The sequence below is a fragment of the Orbicella franksi genome, chromosome 1, assembly GCF_964199315.1.
Source record: "Orbicella franksi chromosome 1, jaOrbFran1.1, whole genome shotgun sequence".
Lineage (NCBI taxonomy): Eukaryota > Metazoa > Cnidaria > Anthozoa > Scleractinia > Merulinidae > Orbicella > Orbicella franksi.
This window is the reverse complement of record NC_138145.1, coordinates 36,471,749-36,483,454: the sequence shown is the minus strand read 5'-3', so window position 1 is coordinate 36,483,454 and position 11,706 is coordinate 36,471,749. Positions and strand designations below refer to the sequence as shown.

Here is an 11,706-nt window from a genome sequence, read left to right as displayed (position 1 = left end):
AGTGGGTGATCGCACAAGTTTTTTGTACAGTCTGCTCTTCTTGTTAATGGACTTTAAAAAAACCACGGCTGAGCCATGGAGAGTAAAACTTGTTCATTTGTTTGCCTTTGATTATTTTCAAAGGGAAACAGACTTCATAAATTCTTGAGAATTCGTGTACAAAATTATTGTAAGCTTCATTTGGGTCATCCTCATTGATAAATAAAGACCAATTTGTGTTTGAAAGGATTTCGTTGAATTTTTCCAAATTAATAGCATTGATTGCATGAGAAGGAATGTTCTTTTCTCTTCTACGTGTCAGAGTTTCGTTATCAAAATAGGTGAAGACCGGTAAGTGATCAGATAAATCATTTAGGACGATGCCATTGAAAACATTTTGCGAGAGATTGTTAGTGAATATATTATCAATCAGTGTTGCAGAGTAAGAGGTGAGGCGAGTTGGATTTGAAATAACAAGAAAAAATGCGTGCGAAAATAAGCTGCCAATAATTCCTGAGTCGGTACGTGATGGTTTTTATGAATAACCTCTAAATTGTAATCTTCCATCACATAACAATGTTTATTGTCTTTAGTGATAATTGTGAGAATGTCATTGAATTTCTCTAGAAACAGGATTTGGCGGTCTGTATACACAACCGACAATAATGTTTTTCCCTTGGGGGACAATGATTTCGACAAAGAGAAACTCAATTACTTCTGGGTCAGTAAATTTGCATTCCTTAAGAATTTTATATTGAATATCGTTTTGTAAATAAATGCCAACTTCGCCGCCTATTTTTGATTTTCGATGATTGGAGACAAAGTTGTATCCTGCGATATTTACAAGCTCTGAAGTGGAATCGATTAGCCACGTTTCTGACACGCCAAGAACAGAGAATGACCTTTTGAGATTTTTGAGTAGAAGATTTAGTTGATCAAGATTTTTCAACAAGCTGCGGGCATTTAAATGCAAATAGAAAACATCGATTTTTCATTAAAGAAACTAATCTGATCATTAATGTCTTCCTCGACCATATATCTGCTAGTCGGTAGGCGAGTAAGAAAGTTTGAATCAGGGTTAAGATCATTTCATAAAGTGCTATGTTGAAAGAATTTGCGTCCAAAAGATTAAAAGGAAGGACAGAATGGAGAGACGTCTCCTTACTCATCAGTTTTAGTTTCTAAGAGTAAGTATGATATTACGAGAATAATTTCACAAGTACACTACTTAGCTCATATTTAAGTCCTCTTGGCCTGCAAATCGTTCAAGGTCTTTCTGGCTTTTGAGCCGGATGGGACGAGAGTCCTCGGACTTTCGCAAATAGACAACAAAGTTTTTGACCAACAGAACCTGAATCCATTTCGAGCTTGAAATTTCTTAGCATCGGCGAGTAGGTTCTGGGTCTGTGGAGTGAGATGATCGAAAACCTTGACATTTCCTAGAGAACATTCGGCTGGTAAACCAATCGATGTTGCAGAAACCTTGCGAGCTTCCTTCCTTTGATTGATAACTTCTTCTTTGACGATTTTTCGAGTGAATTTGCAGATAACCGGTCTCGGACCAACAGTACATGTAGCTTGTCTACTCGGGACACGGTGCGCTATGTCGACATCTTGGTTATTTATATCCACTCCTGAAGCTTATAGAAGGCTTATGCATAAAGACGTAATGGCGGATGCCGATTCTCGCGGGTCAATTTCGGGGAGACCAACTATCTGGACATTGTACTGGTATAATTCGTGTAAACATGACCCGCCTAGATTAGCTCAGCTACCCGCGGGCATGTTATAATTGTAATTTTAATTTGCAAACAAAAATAAAATGCATGAACCTGTAAAGCTGAATTTCATCGATTGCATTTCCAATATAATCTACTCGAGAAGGCATTTAAATGTGACCACAATTGTTGAAGACTCTTAACAGCTTCCGAGCGGAGATCGTCGTAAGCTTTTCCATAGAAATGAAGAGTGTTCAATGCTTCGTCTTTCGTGATGGAGCAGCTTGCTAATCGCCGCCATTGCTAGATTCCTATGCATCGTTTCCCGTAAGAGAGTGCTGCAGATTTTGAAATCCACGTCTAAGGGTAGCGATTTCTTCTTTCAGGCTGTCATTTTCCCTTGTCAATGATGTTAGTGATATTAGGCATATTAAAAACTACTTAAGTTCAAACTGATCTTGGGGCGATCGAAGACACGGCTCGCAGCGCGCACGAACACCTGATGATAATGATCATGATGATCTGATGCCAGTCATCCTCTAGTACTATACAAACTAACACAGTTGTGAAAACTTACCATTTGTTACAAGCCACAAGCTGAAAATACAAAGCTGCTTTCGCCAATCCATTATTTCAAAAGCAAAAGTCCATACACGAATGCACTGCTTGGTAGAACGTAAGAAGCTTGACCGCCTGAAATAATTGCCGGTTGTTATGTGACGTCATCATGTTGTAGAAACTGACGTTTTTAACGTTTTAGCTGGACAGGACCTATCGTTTCGTAAAAGAGCACTTTTGAATGCAGCCATATACCTGTATGACAACTTCATGTCGATTAAAGTTTGTACCCACGTTTCGTGGGTCATTAATTAGCTCTTATTAACGAGGACGAGGTCTGTATGGGATGACCGAGGTCGTGAGTACAGGCCGAACTCAGTGAGGTCTGTACACGCGACTAAGCTCGGTTAATAAGATGTTCATTGTAAGGTGTTTATTGTATGGCAAACAAAAACAGATTACAGTAGAACCCCGGTAACTCGAACTCGGATAACTCGAACTCTCCCGCTAACTCGAACCAAGTCCCATTTCCCTTGGACTTGACCCCATTTTTCAGTCATTTTAACTCGGTTAACTCGAACTCGGATAACTCGAATTCCCCGCTAACTCGAACTAAATTTCGTTTCCTTTGATAAAAATTTACCCCAATAGCTCCAACTCTGGTTCATGTAACTCACCACGGATGTCATCCCATTAACTTTTGTGGTCGTTTAATCGGTACATGTAGAAACACTCAAAACTAACACAACAGCAATTTGATTTTAATTAGTGCAATTGCAATCGACCGTCCAGTCATTGCCCGATCTTATGAGTCATACCGGATGAAACAGTGCTCTAGTGCAGAACGTTATGAAAAGTACACATACATTTCTGACGAGATTAGTTTTATTTGCACTGTACTCTATACTGAAGTGCTGAAAAATCAGTGAACTATCAATTATTAACATGGCAAGTTGGATATTCAATCGACCCCGATAACTCAAATCCCCGCTAACTCGAACTTTTTTTCGTTTCCCTTCAGAGTTCAAGTTACCGGGGTTCTACTGTAATTCGTTTGTAACTGGTTTTTAGTAGCTGACATTTTGCTTGCGAGCGGCGATGAGCTGAATTTAATTTTGCCAAATTTGCTCGTCCTCTTCACAATTTTTTCTACAGGCCTTTTGGCACTTCCATACAGTAAATATCATTTAGAAGAAAATAATCAATATTTTTGTATTTAGTTTGCAACTTTTTCACCACGAAACATTAACAGCCTAGATGCCGGTCTAGATGAGAAAATCTAAACCGCTTTCAATATCGATCTCAGCCAATCAAATTCGCGAATTCGGTAGTTTCCAGTCCTTGTGAGACACAGCCATATAATAAGTAATCATACAGTGTATATTCATGCTATTGTTTAGGCTAGAGGTCGTAAGTACAGATGTACCGAACGCAGTGAGGTCTGAAGATATGATTGATCATCGCAGTTGTGAAAATAAAGCCTGAAAAAAATTCAGGCCTAGACTATGCAGTGCTCTACCGACTGAACTATCAAGCTAACTGGGAGCTGGTCACATTGCGAGTTCGTAACATACCCGTACTATGGTGAAGAAGACAAGTGATTACATGAAAGATCATATATTTGAACTGCAGAGAAAGATATAAAGACATGATTGATCATTAAAATTAGACGCACAACTTAAGTAGTTGTGAAAATAAAGTCTGAAAAAAATTTTAGGTCTGAACGGGATTCGAACCCATGACCTCTGCGATATCGATGCAGTCCTCTACCAACTGAGCTATCAAGCCTTTGTATATAAGACTGAGGTCAATATTCTCCCATACAGACCGACTAAGCTCGGTCATAATAAGATGTTTATTACATGGCAAACAAGAAAAATTTAATTTGTTTTATGCAACTGGTTTGCACTAGCTGACATTTTGCGTGAGAAGGCGATGAGCTGAAATTAAATCTGCCAAAGTTTGCTTGTCCTGTTGACTTTTTTTTCGCATCGGGCTTTTGGCACTTCTAGTAATATCTTTAAAAGAAAATAGTCAATATTTTTGTATTTTAGTTTGCAACTTTTTCACCGCAAAATGTAACCGGTCCAGACGCCGGTCTAGATAGGAAAAACTAGACCGCGGTCAATATCGATTTCAGCCAATTAAATTCGTAAATTCTGTAGTTCCCTGTCCCTGTGAGACACAGCCATATAATGTTTAGCCAAGCCTAAAAGCGGAGCTCCAGGATAAGCGAGAATTTTAATTTGAGTTTTGTAACTTTGCGCTGAGATTTTCTGTGCATTGTTTGGTCTTCCTTTTTGAGTTTGAATCTCAAAATACACAAAAAAGCAGGGAAAATATCTTTATAGAAGTAAAATTTATACTTCGGTTGACTTTTAATCCTGGTTTAGCTTTAACTAGCTTCCGAACAACCCGGTTCTGTGTACAACAAGATAACCTGACACGAGCCACCGATCCAATGGAAAACAAGCACTTGGTCGGCGCTCAACTTCAAAAAACAAGTGACCTCGATGAACTCTAAACTTGAGCCTGTGATATGGTCACGTGATACTGGTCAGCGTATACCTTGTTTTGAAGGTGTCAATTGGCCATAACATGGATGTTCCAATATCAAAGATTTACGCTATAAACCAAGGTAGCATTTCTCTGTCAACCCGTCAGCTGAAGTATGGCCGCCATCTTGCGCGACTCCGTCGTCGTCGTGCTCACGCGTCTACGAGCAATATATACCGCTAGCCATGATAACCATGAGAAAATCAATTCATTGGTTTCTTTTTTTCTTTCCTATATGTGTATGAGGCTTCCTTAAACATTAAAAACACAGTCGTATTTATGGAAAAATTAGTGCTAGGATATGAAAATATTGATTATGTAATAAATAATACAGGTTATGTAACAGATGAATGGAAAACTTAAGATGGTAGAAAGAGCAAAATACACAAGACTTCTTATAATAACATAAAGCAAACAGTAATTAGAACAAGCTATGTACGTGCTCATCCGGCACAAAAGAGATATCGAATGCATTTAAAGTAGATAATGGTAATGAAGTTACGATAGTTCATTCTTTGTTATAGCAAATGCGTTTTTTGATTTATTCTCATATTTTATTCGAACCATGGGACAACAGCGTAAGCAACTGTAAGATACAGTACTCTTCCCTGGTAAGCAATAGTTATTCCAAATGGGTTCTTTTGTGATTTAAAATATTTTCACCGAGAATGAAGCTTACCTGATGGACCTCATGTTTTAAACAATTGAAATGGATTGCCATCTCGTAAGTTTTTTTGTTAATTATGAATGACTAGTTGTGACGAAAGCGGACTTTAAATTCCGTAGAAGTCGAACCAACATATTGCTTTCTACACAAATTTCAAGAAGCTAAATAGATCACGCTTTTAGAAGTGCAGACAATTTTTGATTAATCCTGCAAATTCTACTGGAAACAAAACTCTGTGTCTTGGACTTAACAATGCTGACATATATAATCAAACTGCCAAAGAAAGGCGATCCCCACTGTAAAAACTGGTGTCACATCATGCTTTTGAACATGGCAAGTAAGGTGTTCTGCAGAGCGATCTTAGAGCGTATCAAGACAGCACTGGATGGAAAACTGCGAGAGGGACAAGCGGAGTTTCAAGCTGATCGAAGCTGTGCGGACCAAATAGTGGCACTGGGGACTATTGTGGAACAAAGCATTGAGTGATAGTCCTCTTTGTACATCAACTTTATAGATTTCATGAAGGCTTTCGATAGCATCACCAGAGAGCGCTGTGGAGGTTGCTGCGTCACTACGGGATGCTCGTAAAGATAGTTATCATCATTAGAGCTCTGAATGAGGGTTTTTCTGAGCTGAAGACCGAAGCATTGAACACGAGGACTGACGTCTGAAAAGGCTGCCTGCTATCTCCCTTGCTGTCTCTGGTTACCCCTAATTGGCTGACCAGGACAGTGGTATCCAGTTTTCCTTCACGACATCTCTAGAAGATCTTGATTTCGCAGATATCTGGTCCTACTGTTGCACAGAGTGCAGGGCAGGAGAGATAAGGCACAGGTTTTAAAGGAACAAGGTGCAAAGGTAGGCCTGAACATCAATGCTACAAAGAAAAAGCCAATGCGTATCTCGACCAAACGCGGCGATGGTGTACCGATCGAAGGGGAGCAGGTCGAGAAGGTGGACGAATTCACGTACCTCGGGAACATATATTGTAAGTAAGAAGGGAAGTACTGATGAGGAAATCCAGGAAGGTATTGGGAAGGCAAGGCAGGCATTCGCGATGTTGAGACCAATATGGCGGTCTACGACAACTAAAACCAAGTTGAGAGTCTTTGGGTCAAATGTGAGGGCTGTGTTCATATATGGTTCTGAAACTTGGGGGCTAACCAAGGGATTGAAGCAGAAGCTGCAAGTGTTCATCAATAAGAGCCCGAGGAACATCTTGCAGATTTGGTGACCTAGACGAATACACAATCAGGAGCTTTGAAGACAAACAGAGCAGCGACCAGTAGAGAAGGAGATAACACAAAGAGATTAAAGAGCTTGGGGTTGGATTGGCCACACGCTGAGGAGACCAAACATATACATAGCCAAGAGGGCCATAGAGTGGAGCCCATAAGGGAAGCGCATGAGAGCCAGACCCCAGTACACCTTGAAGTGCACAAGAATGGCAGAGTTGGAGAGACAGCTCAAATGGCAGGAAGTGAAGCGCATGGCTGAAAATAGGGTCAGGTGGCGGACACTAGTGGGCGAACTATGTTCCATCAGGAGAGAAGAGGATTGAGTGAGAGAGTATATAACACGGATTTTGTTCCATTTAAAACATCCCCTTCTTGATTTTGATCCCCAATTTTGTCACTGGAAAGTCTGGATCGTGCAAGAAATTCCTTTAAGTTTTTAGTTCTCCGATGAGCATATTTGTTTGAAGTTCGTAAAAAACGCAAATACAGCTTTTTTATTTGAAATATTGGTACAAGAAGGCCAAAAGTTAATCACAGTATTTTTTCGAACCGATATTGGGCGTACGAAGATGCGTTTTAAGCCCGTAAAACTACGCAATTTTTGCCACTTTCATAGCGACTTGAAAAGGCAATTCTTCGACAGTCAACGGAACGCTTCAAAATGTTTGGAAAATGTAAAATTTCCTATTGTTAGATAGAAGAAAGGTAAAGCTCTCATGCTAAGTTTATCCTGTGTTCTAGTTTTGTAAACTAGTTCGTATAGTGTGATCGTCCGGGTGAGTGTAGTTCTGAAAAGAACTGTTGTTGGTGACTGACGTTTCGACAACCTGAGCGGAAGTCATCTTCAGAGTCAAGTGAATAGTGTTTGTCAGTCGATGATCTTATAAGTCTGGTCCGTTGAACGTGATTGGTCAGTATAACCAATCACGTTCAACGGACCAGACTTATAAGATCATCGACTGACAAACACTATTCACTTGACTCTGAAGATAACTTCCGCTCAGGTTGTCGAAACGTCAGTCACCAACAACAGTTCTTTTCAGAACTACACTCACCCGGACGATCACACATAACATAATATTTGTTAGCAGTTCCACGGCAACACGCGTAACAGCTAACTTTTGCGCAAATAATCTTGGCACCCGATTATAAGTATTCGAAAGGATCATCGCAAGGAGCGCTTGATTTTTGGTATATTTCATATATAACTTGCTATCATGACCTTTTCAAAGGAAATACGTGTGTGTTATGTGAAAAGAATACTTTGAAAATACTTGCGTGGCTATGAACAGAAAGCTTGTCATGAACAATATATTAATAAACAATGGTAATGAAATGGTATGCTCGTGAAATTAAGAAATAATGTCACTTGCGTTTTAGAATTTTGACAAGACGCGCGTGAAACTATTTCATAATTTTACTCGTCACCATTTGATTACCTGAACTGAGCTCATGCAGTGTATACGAGTTAACTATCAGATCGTTAGAGCCGTTATAAAAGTACATTTTATTGAAGATTAATCCAGATAACCTTCCGGCTAAAGCTGCAAACATCAATTTACACGTTACATTTTAACAGCACTGGGAGAGTACTTATATATGATATAAAGTTGAAGCTGGGACCTTGTTAGTCATTCAGCCAGCCGGTCGGTCGGACCGTTCCGGCTGTCCATCCGTTCGTCAGTCATTAATTCAGTCATTGAATCAGCTGTTAGTCGGTCTGTCCGTCCGTTAATTCCGGCTGTTCGTTCTTCCGTTAGTTAATCAGTCATTCAGTCAGTCATTCAGTTAGTCAATCATTCATTCATTCAGTTAGTCAATCATTCATTCATTCAGTTAGTCATTCAGTCATTCAGTCAGTCAGTCATTCAGTCATTCAGTCAGTCACTCAGTCAGTCAGTCAGTCAGTCAGTCACTCAGTCACTTAGTCAGTTTAGTTAGTCCATCCTAAGACTTACAAAATTTGAGTATAAAAAATATAAAAAAATATATAGAAATTATAAAATCTACGTAGCTTCGGTACCTATCGAAAAGAGAGATAGGTTACAGTTACAAAATTGTGCAATTAATGGCTTATTAACAAGCTTCTACATATATCATAAAAAGTGCCTGTTATTGATGAAATAAAATACTTCCCCTCAAGCTATAACCAGTAACTATAAGCATTCGATTGTATCAGTGTTTCTAACTTAGTATATGTTTGAATCCAGGAGTACATCAATAGTTTGTCCAGTGCTATTGCTCGGGTCAAGATTGTGCTAAACATAACTACTGTTGGTGATTGATGTTTCGACAATCTGAGCAGAAGCTGTATTTAGTGAAGAGAAAACATAGTGTGAAAACACTTAATATGTACCTCTTTAAAGAACAAAGTGGTCGTAAAACAGCTGGTTTTAAAATTCTAATCAACCTAGTTTAGCAGCTGAACAACGCTGGCAAAGGTAACTTCATGCACATAGAATGTTTTCATGATGTGCGCATACGCACGTGGAAACAGAGACAGATATGGCTTTTGAAGCCAGGTCTAGAGATGGAAAAAGCATTACACGCCAGGTCTGAAAACATACTGGCAAGTGAACGAAGGGATGCAATTAGAGATCAAGTTTAAAAACGGGTATATGGCTCTAGAACCCACGTCTGAAACCGGGTATGGCCACTTCTCATTCACTTCTCCTTCCGGTTCAAGCGAATCTTCCTTAAGACGAACAAAGCCTTATACATGTAGGCTCTTTAAATTAAAGATATGTTACTGGACAGTCACTCTACGTGCCATAAAATCGATTAAACAGTATAAAAATAGTGAATATCCCAGCCTTCCGGAAGTGAGAAACCAATTTTCGGAGAATTTTATTGTAGTTGTCGTGAAACAAATTTTAGAACAACCCCGATTTTATGGACTTCGAAAATTTGGTTCCCACATGTACAATTATAGGGAAAGGAAAAAATTGTACCGGACTTATCGTTCCTTTTCTCAAAAGGAAAGGTACAACAACTCACTTCAGTGTGGGCTGGGACATTTTATGACCAACTACATTGCTATTTGTATTTACTGTTGATTTTCTTTTTTCCAGTTCCGATCTTTTGAATCACCGCTATTGGGTTAGTTAGCCCGCGGTAGACTTGGTAACGTCTCCCTTACTCCTCTCAACCTAGGCTTCTGATGACGCAGGCTCACTGTTGACTGTTTGGTAGATGGGTGCAGCATCTCCATTGGTGGGTGGTTGGTAGACAGGTGCCGCAACTCCCCCACTGGTCTTCTCCGCTCGGATTTCTTGTGACTTAAGATCACTGTTGAGGTTTTGGTAGATAGATGCATCAACTTTAACACCACTGTTGAGTGCTTCGTAAGTAGGTGCAGCAACATCCTCACTGTTCTTTACTGCTAGGTCATTGACTGACGCATTACCAGATGAAAAAGCTTGATCACCACCCTTCGTTTCGATGGTTTGCTCTCCAAAACCGGTACAATAAGCATCGTTGAAGTAAACGTTGTTGTAACCATTCTCCGCCTTGTTCTTTGCGGTGAATGATCTAGGGAAAAAATAGGTACATTAACAAACAAACAACCATACACTTTGCTATTATCGCCTTTATAGTCAGGGTACACACACAAAAGAAAAAACCCTCGTCGATGATGAATGCAGTATGCTAATCTGCTGACTGATCTGTTAACGTAATATTAACCGGGATCATTATATTGAAACCTTTTCCACTGTCTTAACAAGTTTTATTGCTATAAAATTTTCTGTTAGTCATATCATTGGCTTGTTTTTATTAAACATACAGTGGAGTGACGACTCCTCTTGCCATTCTGACGTTGAGCGCGACAAATTTGCACTTCTGTGGATAAATGAAAATAAATTCTAACTTTTTGATTGAAATTTATTTGAAACTTGTAAACGTCCTTTTACGGACAATGTTTGGCAGTGCTGATGGCGTCCTTCATTGAAAAAATGTTCAGGCTTACGACTCCTCATCTATTTCAGATGTTCTAGTTCAAATTTTGAATTTAGATTTTCCGTAATTAAAATGTTTTTAGTGAGCTGCCAAGGTCGTACAACGCCGCGCATCCAGTCAGAAAAATTGAACGATTGTGGACTTCTTTGGAAAAAAGGACGCCTTTTTAGTCTGCTCCCCCATGACATCACCTTGTCATTGTCACCTTCGCCCTCGCTCCCTAAATTAAATCGAGCAACATCTGAAAGGATCAAAATACGAAACAACAGCTGTACATTGTCACGTGTGTGTTGGAGCATGTAGTGTCAGAATTATTTTAACTTAGAAAAGAGCACACGAGTGGGGAAATCCCAACCATCTGACTTCTGTAAGCTATGAGGCAGTTGTTTTCTCCCCTGTTTATTTTTATGGAAAGGGCGCTATTTCTCGAAAGAAAATTTATTTGCAGGACGGAAGCCACAGTTTGTCACGAACGATACGCACTGTAATAATTATAACAGACCAACACGCACGGTTGGTTATTCTACTTCCTAACTATTAAATACAGAAAAGTATAAACTCGGTAATATATTAAGTATTTAGTAAGACGTAAGACAACTTATAGAGGATATTCCATGGTCGAGCGGAGATCGTCCATACTGAAAATTATTTCACTCGTTCGCTGCCCTCACTCGTGAAATATTTTTTAACACTCAAAGATAAATTTCGTATTTTCAAGCGACCATGTAATTTTGTTTTTATAACGTAAAATATTAATTAACAATGAGACCCGTGGCCCGCAAGGGCGAAGGGTCTAATTTTTTTAGTATCACCCAACTAGTCGGACAGAAAAGGCAATAATAAAGTTAGCAAATGCAAGTTGAAGAAATATTTATTTGGGAATAAAACGAAAGACGCTCGATTGCGCCAATTTCGCTACTCGAGGACTATTACTAATATTCTTCTAGTAGCGTAGCCAATCAAAATGCAGGATTTGCATTAGTCCACTAGTTGGGTGATACTAACAATATATAACCACATTTGTGGCGATTTT

General features: G+C 39.3%; 1 protein-coding gene across 1 annotated transcript in view; it reads right to left on the bottom strand.

Moving 5' to 3' along the window:
- Positions 1-9,730: 9,730 nt before the first annotated feature.
- The window catches only part of LOC145495630 (MAM and LDL-receptor class A domain-containing protein 1-like), a 35,869-nt gene continuing 33,893 nt past the window's right edge, over positions 9,731-11,706 (bottom strand). The window contains exon 23 of the mRNA XM_081475289.1: positions 9,731-10,247. Coding sequence (XP_081331415.1) covers positions 9,866-10,247 — 382 coding nt within the window. The 3' untranslated portion in view covers positions 9,731-9,865. The remainder of the gene's footprint in view (positions 10,248-11,706) is intronic.